General features: G+C 40.1%; 1 protein-coding gene across 3 annotated transcripts in view; it reads right to left on the bottom strand.

The window, feature by feature from the left end:
* Positions 1-26,311, bottom strand: part of tspan9a (tetraspanin 9a) — a 238,864-nt gene that overhangs the window by 74,424 nt on the left and 138,129 nt on the right. For 2 of the 3 annotated variants that reach the window (XM_017687258.2, XM_017687202.2), the window contains one exon: positions 21,161-21,240. In XM_017687258.2, coding sequence (XP_017542747.1) covers positions 21,161-21,223 — 63 coding nt within the window. In that variant the 5' untranslated portion in view covers positions 21,224-21,240. Of the gene's footprint in view, positions 1-21,160; positions 22,173-26,311 lie in introns of those variants that run through there. The other variant, XM_017687132.2, reaches the window with a different exon arrangement.

Genomic DNA, 26,311 nt, shown 5'->3' on the forward strand with positions numbered 1-26,311 from the left:
TTGGAAGAAAAGGTCTTTAAAAGAAAATGTCATTGTAAATAGTCATTTCTCACTTATGGATTTAATCACTGATTTAATCTTTTTTCAATAACATCACCTGGCACATAACATAATTTACAGTTTTGACAGTCCTTTTATTTAACGCATCTTCAGCAAGACGTGTGTGGTTGTACGTGCTTAACTTCTCAAAGCAAATCCCAGCTAAAAGATTAACAAGTGAGTTTTGTCACAGAGTGCAAGCAATAGGTAAGGATTTTTGAGAGAGAGAAGAAGAGAGAAGAAAAAAAAAAACCTGTGAAGGCCAGCAAGTTGAATGCAAATCAGCCTGACGCCAATCCCCACTTCTGCTGTGACTCACTCACTCACTCTCTGATTCTTTCAATACGTCTCCTTCTATAACTATGGTCAGAGAAAGGCATTCAGATAGTCTGAAGTATGACAATGCCTGTACATCTTAGTTACACCACAGACTGAGGCACTTCTGGCAGGTACGTTCAATGACTACTGAGCACACAGGCTGGGGTTATTAACCATGAATGCCAGAGACACTGTTTGACAGCTGTATCCTGATTTCCACGTCTACCAGTACATCACATTGGCTCCCATCATCGCCTGCAATCAGCTTTTCACCACCACCAATCCTCAGCATTTTTATTTCATTATACAATCGTTTTTCTCTGTAGTGTTTGGAAACCTCTTCAGAAAAAGCCACAGGAAGTCACGGAGAGGGTAATGGTGATACCGTTAACTAAACACAATCATACAACGGAAATTATTACTGGGCACTAATTCAATAGCGGGCCGAGTCGTTTCATCATATGGCAGTTGAGAAGGTTTAGCCAATACTTCCACAGAGGAGAAATAAACACACGAGGGAGGAGGGGTACGAGTGTAATAGATCTGAAAGAACTGGTGCAGTAAACATGGACGTCCCTCAGGGCAACACACAGCTCCTACAGATTCACTCAAAACGCCATGCAATGGCCCGAGTTCGACTTAATTGTTTGTCTTATGCTTTGAGGTTGCTCAGAATGGCCACGGTTATATCATATTTCATCTTGCATCATGCTGCAGTCCAAGCTCTCCTCTTTATGAGATATTGAAAAAGGAAGAACCAATGTCCAATGATGGTACACACCAATGCTTCGATAATTACTTGTCAACTGCCTAAAAAGCTTTACATTGTTTGTGTAAATGGTCCAAGTCAAAATCGGCCAAAAAGATTGCTGGAAACATTAACGCAGGAGTAAGGAACGCACAGACTGGACAAAATGATAAACATATAATTACACTTTATACGCAAAAATACTGATAAAGGTGTTTATCTGACAAAGGCCATTTCCTACACTGATATTTTATAAGTTCCATTGTGGTCCACGTATGTACAAAAACATGAATAATTTTACATGATCATTTATAATATCTCTTTTTACCCTAGAATTGAAGGGTTTTGTTCCAAAATGCATTATAAACCACTTTCAAGTACACACTTTTTTCCATGGTATGTTGTTAGGAGAGGGCTTTATACATACAAAAGAAACATCATGCGTAGAGAAAAAATATGTAAATGTGTCTTCATGACATCACAAAAACAAATTAAAAACAGGCTGTTAGTTTACGTCCATAGTTTATGGACGCTATGCAACAGTGAGTGAATGACACTATTTCCCAACAAAGTCTACATTTTACAAACAGACTACTTCACCAACAGACGCTAAATTTTACACTTCTTTTATTTTTAAAAAATGGGCCCTTTCTAACAGTCCAGATCGAAATCTCAATGCCTATGATGTTTCTGTCTTGGGTAGCAAACAACATGAGCTTTTCTGAGGGTAGCCAGACGAAATGCTTTGAAGGGTTTTTTTTTTTCCTTGAAAGTAGCCAAACCAAGTCTTCTGTAGGTTTTATGCTTTTTACCTCCCACTCTGCGAGAACTAAGCAGGATGCAGACACTAATAAAAGAAACAAGCATGATCCATCACCCATCGAGGAGCACCAAAGGCAGACAACAAAAGAGAGGCAGAACAAACCAGGCAGAGAGGCAGTCTGGTGGGACCGGCTGAGGATATAGAGTTCATAGAGAAAGAGAGCAAAACAAAAACAACACACAACAGAGGGAGCAACGCATACACTGACCTGACCAAGGGGCAGTAGGAAACCGCAAACAGTGTCAGAGGACTGGACAAGCTTGCTCTCCCTCTGTTTTCCTCTCGCCATGCCTCTGTCTGAGGGTCATATAGCTCACAGCAGAGGATATGGAGTTGTTGTACATGAGGATGCAGTAATGAGAGGTCGTTTGCATCTTGCTTTTTTGTTTTAAGCCAATTACAAGGGCAAGGGCTAAATTATTAATTAAATTAAATACTTAATTACAGCATATATATAGTATATCATCTTTGACTGTATATGGAAAAAAAAAACATATCCCTCAAGATAAGAGATCAGAGTTCAGCTGCAGATAGAGATAAGATGTAGTATCTTGGCAAAACTTGGCACAATGTTTGACTGAGATCCACACTAAAGCTCAAGAGGAGACGTGAGATCACTGGAATCTTTTGCTGTCTAGAAGAAACTTTATTAATATTCTATTAATATATATATATATATATATATATATATATAAAAATGGTATTGAATAAAATACCTTTACTGTTTGGGCCTTACTGCCTCTATTTCCAGTTTTTAAGGTCTTTAACCAGGCTTCAAAGGACAATACAGAAAAAAAATATACATGTATGGTTTCATGGGTTCATACTATCAAGGGAATACCTAACTTCGTCAACATTATTCAAGAACAAAATAAAAATAATAAAAAAATGTTTGCAAAACTAAACTAATAAATTGGTTTAGATAAATGGCTTGAGATAACTAACAGCAACTCTGTCATCACTATCAACAATCCAAAAAACAAATTAAGTTACAAATCACACTGCTCTTCATAGTTCATTTCCACCATTCCCTATGCACTCCTAGTGTGATTTGGAGAAGTATCCCGTTGGGCATGAATCAGTTCATAGTAGAACAAGGCATAGCGGGGGTGTATTTCAGTGAGAGAGCTGACACTGAAGCATGTAGCTCATCAGGAGCTGTGCGGTGTTCAGGAAATATCTGTTACTGTAGCTCTCCTACTATTAATACCCATCTATCCTGCTGCTGTGCACCTCACTGAGAGAGAGGCTTGACCACAGGCCCAGCCAGCTCTACAAATAGGTCATCCAAGGCATTATAGCTTTAAGCACAGGGGTTAATGTTTTGGGTTTTTTTTTTTTGATTAAGATTAAAAAAACTATTTTTACATCATCAGTCTGCTTTACATCCATCAACTCTACTCAATCTTGTGGCTTTTATTAGACTAAATGCCATGGACCACAAAACCACACTTATTTCTTGCAAGGTCTAAAATACGTACTTGTTAAGCGATGCATTCTGAATCTAAATGGCACTGGTTGTTGCCAAGCCTTTTACAGGTTATGAGAGGCTGCTGATTTCTGAGAAGGCTGTTGCATACGCAGCAGAAGTGGAAAGGAACAGTATGTGACTATCGCATATGGTTTCTAAAGGTAGATATACAAGAATACACAGGCATACAGCTGAACACATTCTGTAGCCAGTATGATCTAGTCAGCTCCATGACTTCAGATTGTGCAGATGTTCCAGACATGGCTGTATAAAAATAAATAAATAAATAAATAAATAAAATAGCAACAAAGTCAGGCCAACATGTTGACCTTGTATTTCCCCAGAACATCCCTTTCTTTATGTGGTGTCTACTCAGGAAGTAGTGAAAAGTTGGAATGTAACAACACAAGTCCAGATGACTTTTCATTCTGAGAGCAAGATTCTTTAAAAATATCGTGAGTGTGTAATTAGGAATTTTGGTTGGAAGTGTGTGTGTGTGGGGGGGGGGGGGGGGGGGGGGGACAAGTTAATCAACAGATTGTTGTCTGACAGTGTCGACAACTTCATTCCCTAATTTAGGCTGTGTCTTCAACAAGTGTTGGATTGGTTTAGAATTCACTCTCAGTTTGTTTCCCATTCAGTGTTCCCGTACCAGCAGGGTTATAGTTGGGCCTTTTTACTACGCAAATAATCGTAATTCGTTCAAGAGCGTTCTGTTTGCCTGAATATTGCAACTGGATGGGTTATGTGTTTAGTCAAGTGCTGTATTGTAATTCTCCAAAGGGAGGCCTTCTAAGCTGGGCTCACAGGGAGAGAGGTTTGAGAGCATTTGAACCTCTGGGAATACGCTGTTCATTTCACTGCCACTCTCACAGAGTGTAGGCTTTTTTTTTGCAAACATTGAGCAGTGTAGGCATTTTGCTATGGCACTTCTGAGAGCCTTTACTTAACTCTGATGCGCAGTGTTAAGTGGTTCATGTCTATTGTGATGTTATGACGTGACCGCTGAATTATGAGGGTCTACATGGGTGAAAGGCACTGTGAAGATGAACACAATGCAATGCATAAACAGAGCATATAAATGCCCAGGCACATACAAGCAAGCAGATAACAGTCCATATCAGGCTTGCTGTCAAGAACGAGTCACCCTGAGCCATTTTATCCTGACTTATCAGTTCATGAGCAGCAGATGTGTTCAAAACGTCTCATGGATTATGGCTCAGTGTCAGTCCACTATACTGGTATGGAGTCAGAATTTCCTGTTGCATGTTTTAGCACCGTAATTCAAGTGTCTTGATTTTCATTCCACTGCCATGAAAGGAGGAGTGCATATTACTGCAGCTGCTGATGAGGCCATTTGTTCTGCTTTGGCTGCTTGAGTTACCCTCTGCTTGCTCTCTAGTGTTGGACTGCCTATATGGAATGAATGGTGTTTATGGGATGGAGAAAGTTGGCAGAGAGTCAGGCTAGATGGAAATACCAAACCTCAAACACTCTATTGTGCTACACATTGAGATCTGTGCAGGAAATATCATATACCCAATACCCATAGCATGAATCTATTATTAGGCAGGTGACCCTGACTGTGAAGAACTTCCTTGTCAGTGATCACGACAGCAGTTAGAAAGGATGAACTGACCTATCCATTGCTCTGCCCACAAATGTGTTCTTTTGTAGCAAGGTAGCAAATTTTCCAGAACGCTGGCAAAGATCCCATCCACCTGAACAAATCTGGGTTGGAGTTTGGAATTGCTACAAAACACTGAGTGACTAGTTTAAAACGCTACAGTACCGAGCTGGACTGTGCTGTTGAAGCTAATTGAAATGAGGCAGCTTAGCAGGGGTAGGGGAACTAATTTGCCACTTTGCTAATATTAGCTTGATAGCAAAGACAAATAAAACAAAGAAAATTACAATCAATTTATTCTATCCTTTTGAATGAAAGAACGCAACAATGGGTGGAGCATGGATAAACAATATTTACACTCCAAAATCTTTGGGGTCAACATGTTATAAGGCATTGTTGCTGTGCAACTGCACTGGTTAGCGGATGGTAGACAAAACTGTGAGAAACTAATGACTTTATTTATGAAAAACAGCAGGGGTCTTGCTGAAACTGCCCCCCATAATCCTGTAGCCTAATTTAGCATTAAAAGGGTTAATTGATCTTACTTAATGTGACACCTTACCCACTGTCTCTAAAGCTGAAAAAGCTAATTCATTTCCATGGGCTTCATGCTATATTCCAGCCTCTAGCAAGATGACAGGAAAGATTACATGAAGCATGCAATCCCCTGAAAGACTGGACGGCTGTCTCCTTATGCTAACTGTGAGAAGACACCAAATAAATTAGTCACTGTTGAGAACAATGCCATTGGGCCTTTGATACAGATATAAATGTTACTTACATAAAAGGACGCCTTCAGTCTAAATCGCTCCTCTTTCTTGAAGTGGAACAGATCGTAACTGAGCGACTCTTCATGATTCAGCCTTCTATCTCAAAAAATGAAAAAGAGAATGGGGTCACCGATTCAATGAGACTAATCGTTTGATTGCAGTCCTGAGAATGAGAACACAACGCCATGCTGCACTATGCAGGTCCAATTAGTGGAGTGTGCTACTGTGAATCCATGCTTCTCATTAGTCAAAAGAGCAAAAACAGAGCCACTGCTTCATCTCTAATGGTGTGACCACTCTGTACGCACATGATCTCTTAAGAATAGGTCATGTTAACTTCAGAGAGCTGTGAGAAAGTCCTTAGCAAGGCATGGATGCTCTGGTAAAAAGCCCTTTGTTCGCAATTCTTGCCTTACCGCCATCACGAGTCTCTCTTTGCAGGAGGTTCTTTAGTTGTGGCAGCTATCAGACCATAGCCCATGAAGAGACAACAGAGGGATAAAGGTGATCAAGCTGGCATCTATTTTGTAGGAGGTTCAATAGGCTATTATCGCAAAAATGAAGCTTTGGGTTGGGCCTGTTAAAAAAAAAAAAAGAGTGACTACTGCTTTAGTCAGGATGCTGGATAGTCTATATTTATGTGTGCAAAGCAATACAAGTTAGAGGAATTCATTTTCCACTTACAGATATAGGCAAGCAGTCTAGACATGTTTGGTGTACTTGTTTTACTTCTTTAGTTTAGTGCTGGACACACTCAGATCTTCATTATGGCCATGCAGACTTGTTGACATGGTTTAAGGCACGGTAAACATGAAAACTATAAAAATGAACAAAACTTCAAAGTGCATATGAACACTTCAGACAACTGTTGTGCCGAATTACGACTCCTCTTCAGGATATGGCATATGGACACTTACATTATGTTTGTGATTTCTGTTTTTATTCATAAAGACTTCTCTTCAGCTAAAAAAATCAAGATAACAGTTATTTATAATAGAAGCAACAGAAATCATAATCTGTATTCATATGTGACGTGCACATAAAGGGCTGTCCTATTATAGCCTAACACTAGTTGTCCAAAGTGGCTGCCAGCAACACTCAGCTACACAGTTCTTTAAAGTTTTGCTCATTTTCACAGTGCACAGAAAAATCATACTGTCCTATAAACCATAATGACAAATCTGCATGACCTTAATAAGGCCTGGATGCACTCCAGATGTTTCGGGATGCATTGACAGAAAAGAAAAAGGATTTGTGTGATGACTGGCTTGGAGGGTTTGTTAGCAATGTTAGACTTGTATTACTAATATTAAACTAAAGTCTAGACAATAAAAAATGTCTTGGCTGATCGTGTACATTTGGGGTAAGTGCATATGCAATGCATAGACATGTGCTATGTGCATCTGATCTCACCAGGGCCTTTACAGTGGACAGTGCCTTTCTTTGTAAGTCAAAAGTTTCAACGAACTTGACAGAGTGCTGAGTCAGTGTAAATGGGAAACATTTCCACATTGCTTTCTGCTTCACAGAATACACACGACACAAATGTGTTTAAGCACTTTCTAAACCTATTCTACACCCATTTCCTAAACTATTCTATTGATTCACTGTAAGCATAACAAATGTAGGTCTCAAAGCCATAGTGTGTGTACATTTAAGTATATATATATATATATATATATATATATATATATATATATATATATATATATATATATATATATATATGTATATGTATGTATATGTATGTATGTATGTATGTATAAATATATAAATATAACAGTATTGCTCCCATTCGACATACTGTACAGATTCTAAACTAGGTTATTCCTGTCTGGGAGCCAAAAATAGAAAGAAATGATCATTAGGGAATATCACTCTTACACAGACCTCATACTGAGCATGAGTCTTGTAAATAAGGCTGAATGTTGTGTTCTCTTCAGTGATTCTTGAAGGGGGAGGCTGTCTCTGCCACCACTACCCCATGAAAAATCAAGCAGTGATGAGTGTTAAAGTAACAGATAAAAGGCTTTTGTTCCTCCTTCAGTTGAGGAGTAGGAGCACTAAAGGAAAGTGAAGCTTTCTCTCTTAAGATGTGTGTAAATGTGTTTAAGCAGCAGCTCCCTGTAGTCTAGCGCATAAGCTCTGGAACGCATTAAAGAGGGCTGAAATAGGGCTGAAATATTCACAGAAGGGACTGAAAGGAGCTCAAAAAGCAGCTCCCAGGTATTCCTGTCATCTCTCCTCCGCACTCAAAAGAACATGCCTCAGGTTATGGCTTTCTGCACACATCGCCTCTCGCCAGATAAGTAGCCTCATCACAACCGGAAATTTGGTGAATGGAACTGAAATTAAGCTTGTTGGCCATGTTGGGAAAGGTGCAGAAAGAGTGGAAGAATTTAGGATTTTCCATCAAACACACAGATGCTAAAGTTGCAAGGCTGCAAATTCAACTAGCAGTCATGTGTACACGTGAGGATCTGTGATGACTTCTCACTGCAGTCACCCTCTCTTGCAGCGTCTTCGGTTACAGCCCCCACCCAGCTGTCTTCTGATATTTCTGGAGAATGACATTTTAAATTATCTTTGGCATAATTATCCAATCGCATGGCCTTTGGTAAAACCCTTCATGGTGCACACTCTGACCCTTGCTGATTGGTCGTTATTTGAATGGTGTAACAGACCGTAAAAGGTTAGACATAAAGATTCTATTTCTTCAGATCATTTCAGATGCCATTTGAGCCCTAGTTGAGGTTAGTCAATAAATGGTAAAATCTTAAGATACAGTACTGGGCAAAAGTCAAAGACCACCACTCATTTACTTAATTTTTGTAGTAAAAGTACAGGTTATTTATTTTCAGGAAATATTTCTGAGAAGACTAGCTGGAAACGAGTCCATTTACATAAGGAAGCAGAAAGAGAATCTTGAAGAAATTTAGTTCAAAAAATCACAGAAAGATACAGAGAAAATGGAACTACTGAGAACCACACAAGACCACCAAAATGGTTACCATCAGATAAACAGTACTTGAAAAATTCAACTTTGAGAGACAAAAATCAAACACCACTCTTGCTTCAGATCTAATCTACAGGTGTTTCTGTCCATCCATGTGTATCTGTTAAGAAGCTGTTAGCGAGAAAAGCAGACAAAAAAGACCATTTCTAAATGAAAGAAGCTGCTGGTGTTCTCAAAACAAACAACCAACCCCAGAGTCCAGACCTCAACAGAACTGAATGTGTACTTGGATTGTGAGAAGCAGAAAACGTAACCAATTTCTAAGCCTGAACTTTGGAGGTGTGGAAAAATATGCCTACAGATTTTCCTGCTAGCAATGTCCTGAAAAGAACAGAAGTTGAAATAAAAGTAAATAGAGGACACAAAAACCGATAAAGCTGATATTATGATCAGCTGCGGAGGCTTCTGTCTATTTTTTTAAAGACTTTTTCTGGAAAACGAATGATTTGTATTTAATGGTTGACTGGAAACGGAATAAATCAAGGGTGGACTCAGATTTTTGCACAGTATTACATATGAACATGAAAAGTCTATGACAGGTTCTAAAAGCCAAGAAAACCTTATGCACTGTGGCCAAAAAAAGTGTTTTTTGCTAATGTTAAATACAAAAATCAATTAATTTAACTGTCTAAAGCAATTAACTTAGTATAAACCTAGTAAATATTTGGAGGCACTGGGCTTATAAAGACTGTGTCAGCAAAGCTACATTCAGAAGACTGAGCACAATTTTTTTCACCACTAATCAACAGCCCAGTGTTATTTTTTATTGCACATTTTAAGCAACATCATTAAACTTTTATGGTTACTACACATTCCATTAGAGCAAACTATTCACACAAATTTCTTGTCTGTGTAATCAAAGGCAGTCACAAGGTGAGAATGTGTCATGAATGGATTGCGGCAAATTGCTTTCTAATAAAGAATAAATCATTGAGAGGATGCAACACCTTGAAAAATTATTCAGGAAAAAAAGTATTCTGTGGCATTATAATTTTGATTGGCTCTTTACAGCGACAAGCAATTCCTTGGCCACCTGTTCTTCGTTAAACATGACTGATGAACCTACCTTTTTAATATCTTGTCTCAAATCAGTGGGACATTGTGACTGTAAGATGGAGAAAAATGACTGACTCAATGGCTTCTGTCAGAGGAAAAAAACATCAAAAACGGGCAAAAGCTATCTTCTGAATTGCTTGGGAGGAAGGTAAACAGCACATGATGGTGCTAAAGCAGCAGGCAACAGTGAAGCTGCTGCAGTTTGGGTTGTATGTTTTCTCCAACACCAAAAGCATTTATGCCCAGATACTCAGAGAGCTGTCAATCATTGTGTCCAACTCTGATGGACAGTCTAGCCTAGAGTCATCTTGAGATGCCACTCTATGCTCTTCTAGTCCTGAGAACCTGTCAGGAGCAGACAAACAACAGGCATTGAACAATACAGGCTTGCAGGCCTGGATGGTCTGGAAGGCCAGCTTTGTGTATTATTTTTGGTGTGGGGGCTCTAGCATTGTTTTAACTACATTATGAGCACACTGGTAATAATAAGGTGCTAGATAAGAACTGGGAAGCTTGAGAAGAAAGTCATCCCTTGAAAAGCTTTCCAAAGATCCATAGAAGTAACTGATAACTGATGGTTTGGTTTAAGCACTGATAATGAGCAAAGCTGCTACTTTTCCATGGCGCAAACATATCGCTGTTGTCGGAAAAAAAAACATCTCCAAAATGATTTTACTGGGGACTTTACAGGAGAAGGAAAAACTTTACAGGAGAAGGAAAAAACATACTTTACTTTCAATGTAAGTCAATGGAACCAGAATGTTTCCCATGGCATTTTGGCATTACAAACAATGTAAAGAGTAACAGACACTTTCAAATTATGGCAAAAACTGAAAAATGCCAAAAATGGAGATACAAGATTTTCTTCCGACAGCAACGATATGTTTTAAGAGGTATGATACCATGCGTGTTCTCCAGAGTAGTGGGGTCATGTTTCAAATTAAAAGAGAATGAAATCACTCACAGATTAGCAATTCTGAATTATACATGAATTATACATACATTTCCCATACAAATAATCTTCACGTTCTACCACAATGGGTTATTGTTAAATTCTGTGCTTTGTCACAATTCAAGCAAAATCATCTTTTATGCATGCTGGGTTGACTTTGTAAGCTTAGTAGAAGTCAGAAAAACATTTTCACATATGTAATATCTGCTGTCAATGAATGTGGTTTGCAGCTAAACGCATTAGGATTAGTCATATACACAGCAAAAAATCCTTCCTATAACTTCATTAGATGCTGGGGGCTATCTAAAGTTCCTTCAGATGGGGCAACTCATAAACACAAAATTCACAGTGCAGGAATCTACAAAGAAAAACCTCTTTTTATGTCTGGTTTTATTGACAGTAATTGCAGCGTAGAATGAAATGAAAAGAAATATGGCTGTTTTAGATTTTAAAGGACAGAAAAGGTTGGAGTACTGATAGAGTTCATATGAGGCTTGCCATTGGTATTCTGTTTGTGCTCAAAGCCTTCCCAATTCCTCAAGAGAGAGACAGTTCAAATATAGTCCTCTACACATTCAAGTAATGAGAACTGAATTCAGATTCAGATAGTGAGAGTGCTTGGACATACTTTAAGAGGCTCTACAGCTTATATCAACTTTATAGTGGGGGAGATTTTACACAACCTCAGTCTCAACCACATAATATTAGTGCTTAAAACAGTAATGATTCACTGTTAGTAGCACATATTCCATCCACATATAGACAATGTACCGTAATCAAGAGGTTAGTTGTAAAAAAGCAGAATTCTTTATCTATAAAGAATAACAAACCAATAACTTTGATAATGGTGCAGTCATTAATATGGACCTCATTAATCAATGTGTCTCGATCTCTCTGAGTGATTTGAGTCTGTCTGGAAAGGGCTCTTGTCACTGTTGAGAGTGGAATGCAGCCCTGTCCTGGCTCCATTCTCATTCAGGCAGTGAGCACAAGTCTTCCCAAGATGACAAAGAGGACCCTATGAAAAAACTGTGAGAGACCCATTTCTTGAATACATCATGTCTTAAAGGCTAAATCATACTGACGTGTGTCGACTCCATAAGCTGAAGTTCCGTGACTCCTGGAAAAGGAAAGGAGTAATAAGCATGAACATCTTATCTGGGCCCATGAGGCTTTGATGGGAATTCAATCAAATCTAATAGAATCAATTGAGGCTGGCGCCCAGGGGAGATGGCGTGTAGATCTTGTCAGTGCCTGTGCCTGGACTTTGCAGCCCTTGTCCCCTAGAGGATCTGACCGAGGGCACAAGGGAGATTGGCCTGATAAACTCAGCTGATCAGCATCAGCGTCTCCCATGATGTCCCAGTAACAGTCTCACATGGTCACCATTTAAACAAATTGGGTGAAATTCCCCTCTGGCCAACTGTGTCAGAGAAAAAGGGCAGAGGGCTCTCTCTCTCTCTCTCTCTCTGCTGACACTGTGCAATTAAAACTCACTTTCTCATTAATTATATGGCAAAAGGCTAATTCAGACAAGCTACGCTGTCATACCTAGGTATCAGGTCAAGGGAAGATACAGAAGGATTGTGACACCGAGTCATCGATTTCCTATGTAATCTGCTTTGGGATGAAGCAGAAAAGTGCTGAATAGTGCAAGTCAGTGTACTATGCCAACACTCCACATTAATTCACTGGTAAGGTGTAGATTTGCCAGCCGGAGGAGTTGAGGAAGCACCATGGAGAATATATTGTAATTCAACCTCTCACAGGTTCAGATGAATCACCATTTCATTTATTCAATATTCAGTCTAAACTGGCTTTTGCCAGTGTCAGATAAAAAGTAGGACAAATACATTTAACAGAAACTATACAATACCTTCCAACATTAAGTACAAAATCATATCTAATAATTGTGCAAAACCTGGTAAACCACCAGCAGATCGCCATCAGATAAACAGTACTTCAAGCTTTCATCCTTGAGAGATATAAAAAATAGCTCCACTCTTTAGCTCTGAAAAGAATCCACAGGTGTTTCTGTGCATCATTCCATCGTGAGAAGACAAGACTAAGGATCTGTGTAGCTGTCAAAAAGCTTACTGAGAAAAGGAAATAAACAAAAAGGAAGAACATTTCCCCTAGAGCACTGAAACTATAGACAAGTGAATCCAGTAAATAAGGTGTTATGAGTCTAAATCTGTAACTGTGATTACTCTGATTGTGAGAAGCAGAAAAATCAGCCAACTCCTAAGACCGAACCTTGTAGGTGTTCACGACAACTAAGGAAAAATATCCCTGTGGATTTTGAAAAGCAAAGACAAGTCTCTCAAAAAGGATGAAAGGTGTAATAGAGTGGACAAAGAGTGGACAAACCAAATACTGAAAACTATGATCCATTTAGTCATTGATTTTTGCACAGTACTGTAGATCCAAAATAAAAATAAATCGCCCAATTGTCAATCGTGCTCTAGAGGTGAACAACAGCCAGCTCTGATCTGAGCTCTGTGTCATTCTGAACACATATTCACGGCAGAGCTCATTTCTCAGGTCATTTCGCAGCACTAACTATACACCTTCCTCTTTATAATGGGCAAACCAAGACCATGGAAAAATCTCTGGAAGAGAAAGACTGCTAACTAATTTAAGAACAAATACAGTAGCAGATTTTCTAATAGCTTGTGGGACTGGCAGGGTGAGAAATCTCACAGCACACTAGGACACGGTCAGTTAATTACGACGAATTACACATGACAAACAAACAGATAAAATTGCCCCATATTGTGGGATGAGGTGGATCGCCTTACATTTCAATGAGTTTGTGGGCCTCTGAGGCTCCAAAATATTCTCATCAGTGAGGGGCTGTAGATGAAATATGACTTCCTCCATACGCATACATCCTCACAGCAAATAACACACCGGATTGTTTATTCTGGCGGTGGGCCTCTGATATGTTAATGAAAATAGGTTTTATCAGGGAGAAGAACTAGACTAATTTAATGACTGCTTCATCCTGTTATGGTGAACATTTAATCTCACTATTTATACTGCTTCTCAAAAGTCAATATGATTGCTGTTCTTTTCACACAGATTTGGTGCTTCATTGAGCTTCCACTGTGCCCTAAATGTGCATCCATAAGGTAATTGCATTAAGAGTGAGGGGGCAAATCTCTCCAGCGTTAGCCCATGGGCATATTACATCAGCCTCTTCATCATGTTGGCCAGATCTTGGAATCAGAAATACAGGGGTGTTACTGGTCCAGTGCATCTGCCATTACGCATACATCATGACAGGCATAAGCACACCGAAAATATCTTGGAAAGTATCCCCCTCTGCCTTGCCTGAGGTGCTGGAGCTGACACATTAAGCAGGATTAGACCAACTAATGCAGCACTTAGTCTCCACTACAAGATCTCAACCAGCACTGGCGTGTACCATTTATCACATTTCAAATGAAAGTGTCAGACCATGGAACATCTAGGTGGAGTAGCCAGTTTTCTTCCTTAATTTTTAATGACAAACATCTCGCAACTTCTGTTTCTGTAGTTAACCTGAGCCTGAAGGTAAGGGACGATTCAATACATCCGATTGGGTTTATTAATCAGTCTGGAGTGAGAAAAGCAAACAAGTCCTCAGCTGTGAAGATGGAGGATAGAGTAGAGCTCCTGCCAAAGGCCCTGAGGCTGGATTTAGACTTAATAGGGTGAGGCACTGGCACAGAGCAGAGCCTGGAGGGGGTAGTAGAGATAGTCCTGCTTTGGGTCCGGCCAAGCTGCAAAATCCCACAGCACAGTCTGCTACATTAGTACCTCAGCTTAGCCATTTAACAGACAGTAAGGGTTTTCTTTCCCTATTTTTTTCCCTTTTTTCCCCTAGTTATGGGCTTCTCACTTTAGTTTCCTACTATTTATATGTAGAGGAGAAACAATGAGGAAAAGAATAACAGAGTGCTTTTGATTTAGACATATAAATGGATATACTGTAGTTGCAAAAAGTGAGAGTGAAGAATCAGCAGCCGTTCGCCTGCACAAAGCCCCCCCGGAGTGAAAGCTATCCCAACAGATCCTACGAGCTAATGAGGTCTGCTGCAGGGGTGTAGAGATGTGATAAGCACATAGACAGAAAAGAATAAAAAATGATAGAGGTGTTCATATTGCAGTGACCTCTCCAGATACACAGAAATGGACCTGTAGTAGCAGAGTTAATCAAGAACTACGGTGAGAATGTTAAACTATTTGGAAGACACAGCTCCATCTCACTCAGTTGACACTTGATCTCTCGTGTAAATTGAATGAGACTACAGCAAAAGTGAATTATCAATGTTCCTGCTCAACCAAGAACATTAAGTATTATCAATTGCCTGCTCACAGTGTACATTACATTGCCTAAATTGAGCTGACAAAGTGGTGCATTGAATTTAGAGATGGTACAATACAACAACAATACAACAAACCTTGAACATCAGCTGATACCAACACTGGTACAATATTTGTTCTTTAAAAACTACTAAGCTTCAAAATTAGCTTTTTTTTAAATAAACTGAAGAACTGCACTCACACTCTATTACTCCACAGGACGAAAGAGAGCTTACATCATCACATCCCACAATGTGAATGTATGCTATTTCAGGTTAGATTTGTTACAGGCTTACGTAGGGGAGAGCAGACCACAAACAAAGCTGAGTAAAATTTAACACAAACATTTTATATAGTTAACTGGCTAGAATAGTACCTACACTACATGGACAAAACTACTGGCTTTCTTACACACCTACAGGAGCTTTTATGACACCCCATTTTAAATCCACAGGGCTCTGCAGGCCAGTCAAGTACTTCCATACCATCTCATCCAACCATGCCTTTATGGACCTTGCTTTGTGCACTTAGGAACAGTCATGCTGGAACAGAAAAGGGCCTTTCCCAAACTGTCCTCACATGGGTGGAAGCATTCAAATGTACAAAATGTCCTGGCATGATGAAGCATTAAGACTTCCCTTCGCTGGAACTAGCTTGGCCAACCCCTGAAAAACAACCCCATAGCATTATCCCTCCTCCACCAAACTTTACAGTTGGCACCATGCAGTCAGGCAGGTAATGTTCTCCTGGCACATCCCAAACCCAGACTCTTCCAGCAGACTGCCAGATAAAGTGTGATTAGTCACTCCACAGAATACATTTCCACTGCTTCAGAAGTCCAGTGGCGGTGTGCTTTACACCACTCCATCCAACGCCTTGCATAGTGCATGGTGACGTAAGGCTTGCATGCAGCTGCTTGGTCATGTAAAACCCATGCCACGAAGCTGCCAGTAACACACTCAAAATCAGAGAGCTCTTCAAAATGACCCATTCTTTCACAAATGTTTGTAAAGCCAGACTGCTTGCACATGCTTGCAGATGCTTACACATCTGTGGCAAGGGGACTGAATTAAACACCTGTATTCAATGATTAAGAGGTGCATTCCCATATTTTTGTCCATATGATGTATTTTAATCATATTCCTGTATACGCATAGCAATGTCATCTGCAAATTTTCAAAGTAACTGGACAGATATTTTTCCAGAGGTACCCTGGTTTTACACCATAAAAGATAGTTTGCTACAATGAACCTCTCCTATTAGTTAGTTTAATGTCTGAACTGCTCTTGGCTGAACTGTTCACAAATGGTAGGAGCTGGAAGCAAAGTTCCTTTTCATTTCTAGCAGAAGTGTGTCGGTATTAATTATAATAAATGTAACTTACAATTATTAAGCATAACACAAAAAAATTGCTGTGACTCTCCTCTGCAACAGTTTCATTTGAACATTTCATATGTAACATCAACATAATTTTTACCTAATTTACTTACATTTGGCTGGAACTGTATTGCTGTAATATACTTCAGTCATGTGGAAATGATGTACACATTGGAATCATGTAACTTCATTGCACCGCTTTTTTAGTGTCTCTGTGGAATGATGCTTTTAGAAAAGCATAGTTGGACTAGAGAGCAGAGAAATGCAAGCTGGCTTCATCATCTCCCTCATCAGCATGTATGCTTCCATTTCCTTCCGATTACCACTCAAAACTGAAAGCTGACAGTTCTTATGGTGTGAATGTTCTAGTGAAAGTTCTAATGTTAAGTCCCACATAGCAAGGGGGATTAGGGTACTTTCATGTACTCTGAGAGGGGTGGAGAATAAGAGAAGGGAGGAAGGAGGGAGAGAGAGACAGACAGAGAGACAGACAGAGATAGAGAGACTGTAGTAAAGCGATTGCTTTGGAACCTTGCAGAGAAGTCCTGCAGCAAAATATGTGTCATTGCGATGGTGATGTGCAGTAAAGCTCTGCATTGGTGCAATAAGAACCCCAAGTCTATTGGGCTACTCATTTCACAGATACAACCCATTTCTGCCACTCACTCTCTCTGTTTTCTCCCTAGGCAACCAACTCTTTCAACATTGCAAACAATGTCAGCCCAGGTGATTAAATTGATGAGATTCTAATCTTTTGTTCCCTCTGACCAAATGGTAGATAAAACCAAGGGATCCCAAAAGCAAGAGCCACGATTTATGAATGCATAAGCACTGCTGTAAACATAGGAGTGGCACTCATACCTCCACACAGCCCCCATGCTGTTAGAGCAGGTTGCTGAGGTGGCAGTATTCACTGAATAAGAATGTCAAATAAAGGTTTGTTTTGGATGTGATAGTAGGGATGATGGCACTGTCCTCTCCTTTTAGTGAGAAGAATGATGGAAATGCATTCTGTGGTGATGTTTTAGCCAGGCAGAAGATTAAAAATGAAGAGAATGGAGTGGGGGGAACATTGCTAGCATACAAAACACAGATAAAATAGCCAACGTCCAAATATCAAATAACCCAATATCAATTACTAACTCTGCCAAAACACAACAGACATCATAACAGATCATTTCAATTATTTGTAGAGGGCCTATATCCTACATTCTTCTTGCATTTATTTTTCCCCTCTTTGTCTAATTATGTTTGCATGGGTTTATGTGCCAAAAACAGTCAATTAATATTTACATGACTTTAATAAAAAAAAAGCTGTTTTTGTTGCTATGTCTTTAAGAGTGATATATGTAAATGAGCTCTGTTCTGAGAGAGCCCTATATTGTGCCTGATTCAAAAGCAGTTCATAGATCCATTAATTCAGTATCTAGTGAGGCAAGCTTACTCCACTCATATGCAAAGTTACATTACCCACTGCCAAAAAAGAAATCCATCTTACTCTAAAGCCCATTTAAAACACATAGTAATTAACATAGTCCAGTAGTTGGATGACCATCGGCTGGTCAGTCAGCTGAGAGGTTAGACAGGTCACTCAATGGGAAGAATCAGCCTTCTCAATCCTGAGCAGAGCACAATGTCATCCAGCCCAATACTAAACGCTGTAATCTGTGCTGAAGCTGTCCAGCTCAGACTACGCTAATCCCCATAAGAAAGAGGAGCCAGATGGTCGGCAACAACTGCTGGAGGCCCACAGAGGAGCACAGCTACAGGTCTGTGGCTCCTGACGCTATTTACCTTGTGTCTCGAGTTACACTTGTAAACCCTGGGTAGAGGCAGCGTGCAGGAGCACCTGGCCCTGCGGTACTAAAGAACTGTGCTCTGCTGGGGATGGGGTGTCAGAACTGAGTATTCCACAGAGCAGTAACCTTGCAATTCCAGGAGTGCCAAAGCCAGAGGGGCACTGTCCCAGGGGTGTCAGGATACAGAAGTCTCCCTAGAACTCAATCACGTTGTTCTCTACTACAAGGGAACACTACATATGGGAAATGAAACGCTGTGAATTAATTACTGAAATTAAAAATTCTGAAACATTGATAATGCTGGATTGAGGCTAATATATCTAAACAACTGCCACTTTGGTACAGTGGTACAAATGTCTCAAAATGATCTGACCTTATATCAGATTTTCCTTTCTCAAATGCCTTCAATTTTCATTATGGCTCAAACTGTTCACTGTCCTGAAACTTCTGATTAAGCATTAGGAAATATACCAATATAGAGCACATAATAAATACCCATATATTACATGGAAAAATATCTCACGATATGATGCTCATATCACCTACTTCCAGCGTCCTCTCCCTAGAGGCACAACCCAATCCACAGGGTTCTCAGTCTAGACACCTATGGTGATGCAGATTTCAGACTAAGCACAATTATCCATGAAGCTCAGGTAATGTGAAAAACCATTAAGTGAACGTTAACACGAAGACCATCTCAATTACTGCTCAGAAGGAGCCACCAACACTTGCAGAATTCTGGGGACATGCACAGCCCACCCAACCACACAGGTCAGACATGCATCAGTGGGAGCCTGTCATATTACTCTTAGTTAGTGTTAGTAATTCAGAAACTGAAGCAGCCACTTTAACCACTGATAGCATTGAGCCCCAACCTCTCTGTTTCCTCACCCTCTCCCTCTCTCTCCCTCACTCTCTATCCCCCTCTCCTTTCCCATCTCTCTGTCTGTGTAAATGCATGTTTCACTCCACAGGGGGTTAAAGCTCTACTGAGCTGTGAGAGTCCCTGAGGGAGCATTAGTGAGGGGATCTCCCTCCAGCAGACAACGACAGAATCACACTGACATAATGACCTATAGCACTACACCACACACACACACACACACACACACACACACACACACACACACACACACACACACACCTTTACAACTTGAGGCTTTTCGCCAAAATCATGAGAAGGCTGTGGACTCTAGCACCCAGCAGGCCAACACGCCATGTGTCACAGAGAATCAAAGCTCAGGCGGGATCCTCAGAGGGATCTGAGTTACTCATGTGCGCACACACGCACGCACAAGCACACACACATACACACTCCTACACTTCTCTCTTTTCTCCCTGTTCTTGAACCTTTTCATGGGACAAAACAGCACTAGAGGCCATACTGGAGCAGTTCTCTGCCCTTATGCTGCACATTTCATCAGATGTGCCCCAGATAAAGGCTTCTGGGGGAGTGTGCGTGTGTGCATGTGTGTGTGCATGTACATATGCATGTGTATGTGGTTGCGAGGATAAGTCCATGGTTTTTAATGTTTACGCATGAGTGCCTTTACACAAAGGACAGAACCCACTGTCCTGTCTCTCTCTTACACACACACAATCTCTGCTCTCTTTCTGTAAGCCTTTAATCCATTGCCTGAGTGTTCCTGAGATACACACTTTTCAAAAACATGTGCATGGTAGGCAAACATCCTTGGTCACTAATGGCGTGGCAGCTTGGGCAAATGTATTTTTGCATACATGAAGCATAAATAGTGGTCAAAGGGGCACATATCACCGAAATTTTTTCTCACTTTTTACGATTAAAGACTTTGATGTAGTATATATAAACATTTGACGAGTTTCTAAAAATACTACTAACTCCCCAGTCCAAGAAGCCCATACATGGAAACCAAGTTGCAGAATTAGCTCATTTGTTGCATTCGTGATATCACAAAAAACAATATATTTAAATCTATCCACCTATTCACCCTACAGCAATTTCAGTCTGGACTGCTTTTATAATGAGGCACAATGCAGGGCCAATTAGCACAGGTTCTAATTGCATATATCAGTCTTAAAGGCACAGTAATAAAAAATATGCTGTTTAATTCTAAGAGATAGAAATAGCTCAGAATGATCATGTAAAAACACATATGACTCTTTTGGTAAAGAAACTTTAAAAACCGACCGATAGAATGTCCTGCCTCTGTATGAAGCATCATGGAACAATCAGATGCTTACAGTCATGAAATCTTGTTCATTCATTCTGTAAACATGCATGTTGTCTTTCCTAATTTTACAAAAGCAGTTTCTCCCAACATAGTTTGCAACAATGAAACCTCAAGTTACTTAAATGAATTCCAAAAGGCTTCATGATGGTGCATTTGAATGCTACATTTGGGTAACTGCACCAATTCTGGTTTTCTACAGATTAGTCTGTACAATCTGGGTTCACAGAGAAGAAGCTGCAAACAAGCTAAACTCATTTTTCCCATGGGCCCCCCCAGGACACTCAATGGCAGACAAAAATAGTAGTGCATTCGCAAATGAGAGCACATGGCATGGAGAGCCTGACGTAACGTAGAGAAACGGCATGATAGGAAAGTCTCATCACCACTGGGTTCACTTTTAGAAATGCAGATGACGACCATTAACATAGTGCCTCTGCATTCCTGTTGCTGAGTGCTCAATCAAAGAGTAGAGATACACTGATCTGAATCCAACCTACCACTCATGCACACATGCCATCTGCTCCTCAGCATGGAGGACAGAGCTGGCAAAAGAAGCTAAGAGGAGGACAGGTAAAGAGAAGGAAAATAAGGCAACACTTACCCAGAAGATGAGGTTGAAGAGGAACATCATGTACTTCAAACAGCACAGGCAGCCTCTTGCCATGTTGCACTTCTTGAATTCTAAAAGGAACACAAAGGATAGATCCAGGTAAAAGACCACGTATTTGCTGCCTTTGGGGGAGCTGTACTTATTCCCGCTCTTGTCGTCTACGGCTGCGCCGCTCTGGCCTGTGCCGGGCTGCTGCTGCTGTGTACGTGGGCCTGTGGAGCCGTAGAAAGCACCAGCAGTGAAGCCCCGTCCCGAGAAGGGGCGTCCCGAGGTGGACGCTCGAGCAAAGTCCGAGTCGTGGCTGTCCACAGAGGGGCTGCGGTGGATTGCGGATTCCTCGCTACTTGACTTCTCCATGCTCTGGGGCTGCGGCTATGCTCTGCAGTTCATACTCTAACATGTCTCTCTGAATAAGCTGGTCAGAAGCTTCAACTAACTCTTTGATGCTCCACCAAATGGAGCCAGCCCTTTTCCAGTCTCTAAGGCTGATCAGGCTGGTTGGTAATAGACAGGGACTGCCAGAGGAACTGTCAGCCTAGGTTAAACCACACTTGCTCCTCAGCTTCTAAAGCCCAGGCATGAGCTTCTGTGGGAAGTTCCAGCAGCCTATGTGCCCATGTGTTCGGCTCTCGTCCAGGCAGTTCAGCTGCCTGCTGACCTCAGTGCTGCTTTCCAAAAGAAGCTCCAAGAGTTCCCACAGCTTCTAACTTCCACCCCTTCCTTCTGTTCTCTGTCTCTTTTCTTCTCTCGCAGCTTCTAACTTCCACCTCCCTCTGTCTGACAGATTCTGAGCTTCTCCACTGCACCGAGACTCTCTGTCTTTTCTTACAGAGCCTCAGTTATCTGCTTGCTTCTGCAGGAGTCTCATGGTGCTGTACTGCTGCGCTCCTCTCTTCTTCTCCTCTCCCCTGTGAGCCTGTGCTCACTCGATCTCTGATGTGTGCTATTATCGGCAGCTGCATCTACTGGGCATTGCCTCCTGTCCCCATCCAGTGCTGAAGCGTCTCTCTCCTCCTATCTCGCGCTCTCTCTCTCTCGCTTTCTCTACCTCCCCCTAGCCCCTCCTCTCAGTCCAGGCAGCCAATAGGGCAGCAGCTGTTAGCTATAGTCCATCACTGCAGCCGGCACAGTCTTTAATAAGCTTATCATTACTATGTTTTTTGCCTATACAAGTTCAGTCTGGACGGGGATAAATGAAAAAATCATGAGCCAGACTGGAGCGATAGGGGGTGTCAAAAATCTGCATATTACTTGCAACCAAATGCATCTACTATCAATCAAAATCAGAACTGTGTCTGATACAGACAACAAAGCTTAAAGCTATCTTTATATTGCATTGCTGTCAAAATCAAATCTTGGGTATTTGTTATGGCAACTTTATAGGAGAAACAACAAACAATTATATTTTTAATAGTTACTTTGACTTCTGCTGATCAATTTTGTTGGCCATGAAATGTATGCACGATGAAAAGGGAAGCAGCTGGTGGAACAAAACCTTGTATCTCCATTTTTGTGGTTTCAGTTTCTGACATAATTTGAAAAATCCTGGAGCCCTTTAAATTGTGTGTAAATTTCATGAGTGAATGGATCAAAAAATAAAAAATAAAAACAGCTCAAAATGACTTGGAAAAGTGTCTGGTTCTACTGACTGACAGTAAATATAAAGTTTTTTCCTTCTCCAGTAAAGTTTTTTTTTTAATTTTGGAAATTCCAGGTTTTGTTCCAAAAGCAGTGATATATATATTTGACACCACAAAAAACAATGTATTCAAAATGTGCTCTATGCTACATTTTGAAACTTTACAGACAAGTTCTATTAGTAAAAAGCTGAAGGAAAAAAAAATTCAAGTATATGGGTCCTAAAAAGGTTTTGATATGATAGCAATGATATTCAGTTCGCATATATTGTGCCCCTGAATCATTTTGCTATTCTGTGATGTGAATTCTTGCAGTTTCTTTCTTAATGAATTATTGCCTGAATTCTGTCCACGAATGTGAAAAGGAATATGAAACAAATGTGAGAATGACTGCAGTGCATAACCGTTTGCTATGCCAGGCTTCTGCCCCATGCTCTCCTACTTCCATGTACGGAGCTCTGATAAACTGCCAGCCTCTCCTCCTTACGAATTATAGCACCATTTCAAGCATGGAAACCGGATAGAGCCTTACTGATATTCAATGCTTTCCTGTGGAGAGCCAGAGACATATTACAGATTACGTGCCACTCAATCATAGAAAGATGATGAGAGATTACAAATGCTAGTGTGCTCTTTTAATCTGGAAACCTGGAGAACCCCTGTTAATCAAGCCATCTATCAAGAGTGGTAATTAAAAAGAACGCACTTCATATGTGCAGTGGCCCACTGAAACAAAACCTGATTTACCTGTGAGCGAGCACTTCATGCCCTTTTAATTAACTGTGAGATCTTCACTAAAAAGACATTCGCCGTTTATCTTTTTGTTAATTCAATTTCCCATAGGCACTGAGAGATAACAGTGATTTAACACAATGCATGGATTCATATGAGGCAATAATCACATTACCACCTAAACTGAATCGTTTACTACACTTCTTTCTGCCTTTTTAAATACAATGAAAAATGTGTTTTTCAGGGATCATACAATTATACTTGACATCAAATCCAGGGGGTTTGTCACGTATTACAGCATGGAATTACTATTTGCTCTGATTGTAATGGTGAAGGGTATTATTTGTTCATGGGCTTTGTGTTTGTCATCCCCCCACACCTGCAGCAGTACTTATCACAGCTTCCAGTCTCTAAAATACACAACAGCAATGACTGATTGAGAGAGAGAGAGAGAGAGAGAGAGAGAGATAGAGGTAGAGAGAGAGAGAGAGAGAGAGATAGAGGTAGAGAGAGAGAGATAGAGATAGAGAGAGATAGAGGTAGAGAGAGAGATAGAGATAGAGATAGAGAGAGAGAGATAGAGATAGAGAGGTAGAGAGAGATAGAGAGATAGAGAGGTAGAGATAGAGATAGAGAGAGATAGAGGTAGAGAGAGAGATAGAGATAGAGATAGAGAGAGATAGAGAGAGAGATAGAGATAGAGAGAGATAGAGATAGAGAGAGATAGAGGTAGAGAGAGAGATAGAGATAGAGATAGAGAGAGAGAGATAGAGATAGAGAGGTAGAGAGAGATAGAGAGATAGAGAGGTAGAGATAGAGATAGAGAGAGATAGAGGTAGAGAGAGAGATAGAGATAGAGATAGAGAGAGATAGAGAGAGAGATAGAGATAGAGAGAGATAGAGATAGAGAGAGATAGAGGTAGAGAGAGAGATAGAGATAGAGATAGAGAGAGAGAGATAGAGATAGAGAGGTAGAGAGAGATAGAGAGATAGAGAGGTAGAGATAGAGATAGAGAGAGATAGAGGTAGAGAGAGAGATAGAGATAGAGATAGAGAGAGATAGAGAGAGAGATAGAGATAGAGAGAGATAGAGATAGAGAGAGATCGAGGTAAAGAGAGAGATAGAGATAGAGATAGAGAGAGATAGAGATAGAGGTAGAGAGAGAGACAGAGATAGAGAGAGATAGAGATAGAGAGGTAGAGAGAGAGATAGAGAGATAGAGAGGTAGAGATAGAGAGAGATAGAGAGATAGAGAGGTAGAGATAGAGATAGAGAGAGAGAGAGAGTGATAGAGATAGAGAGAGAGAGAAGAGAAAAAGCAGTCCGTAAATGCACAGTACCAATTTTTTAATCAAAGCAACAAAACACTCTATAAATCCTTACATTTAAGTAGATATATAAAAGACATTTTGATGAACAAGATTCTAAACTTTCAATCAACAGAATATTTGCATTTATACATAAAAAAGGGAATAATAAATCATCATATTCTATGGGTTTCAAACTATCTGGAGGAAGCTGGAAAAATGGGGGAAAAATGATGTATGGACTTGTAGATGATTCCACAGTAACTGGAAGAGATTTATAGCAGTGGTGTCCAAACATATTTGGTCTCAAGGCAGTCAAGAAATTTTATGTCAAGAAATTACTATGAATATTTATATGAATAGTCATTTAATAGTTTATTATATACCAGTTTTAGTTCATTAATAATATTTTCCTTCTTTTTTTTTGCTATGTTGTTCCTAAAATCCTTTAAATTATGAATGATCAGATGAGGTTACATGTTGGTGTCTGGTTTATAAACTGTCAGTCTATACTGTATAATGCTTTTTATGGTTTTATTATGGATTGGATGAAAAGATGTTGTAAATACACAGTCTTGTTTTGTAGCAAGCCAAACATTTTAGCCATGTGTTCTAGTTACCTGTTAACATCAGTACTAATGGGGGAAAAAGTCAGAAGTGCAGACTCAAAATTGTTTATATAGAATCTTAATATAGAATGTAATTACATAATTATGAAGTGAATCGAGTAATTTTGTTATTATATTTGAAAAGTACAGGAAAGTGACAATAATAACTCTAGACTTTCAGGTTTAAACAATAAAAAGAACATAAGAAATCACAGAGAGCAAAAGAGAGAGATGCCATTGAATTCTTCCCTTCAGAATAACATGACTGCCCTTGGGACTTGTCGTCCAGAATACAGGTCACCTTTATAGTGAGACACTGGGAAACTGGAGCTAATGCTCTTTGTATAAGGTGGCAGCAAAGGCTGAACTCAAGGACAGATGGGACGGAGTTTCAGCTCAACGCTCTTATGGTAAACCTCAGTAATACCCTGTTTGCCTGTGGTTCCACACTAATCCATTTTCCTTTCAGTCAACAGGCAACAATCTGACAAACCTGACTGAAGCTCCTCAAGACCAAGAACACAAAAACAGGTAAGGCAAAAGTCAACAACAAGGTGTGCCTTCTGATGCCTGAATCACAGATATCAGTTACCAACTGTCATAACCATCGAATTACGTCTTCAGTTCAACCTTCTGTCATAATCCCATATACAAAATACACAGTCACTTTCATCGGTTAACGGAACTGTTAAACAAATTAGCCATTTTAAATGATCTCATTTCATTTCAAAACATAAAAGGCAAATAAATGAAAAATCAAATATCTTCACTATAACATTTCAGCAAAAGAGACTGCAGACCCCTAACTTGTCTGCAGAAGTAAATTTACATGGCTAGTAATAATTTAGCTGCTCCAA

This window comes from Pygocentrus nattereri, chromosome 7 (genome assembly GCF_015220715.1).
Source record: "Pygocentrus nattereri isolate fPygNat1 chromosome 7, fPygNat1.pri, whole genome shotgun sequence".
In the NCBI taxonomy this organism is placed as follows: Eukaryota; Metazoa; Chordata; class Actinopteri; order Characiformes; family Serrasalmidae; genus Pygocentrus; species Pygocentrus nattereri.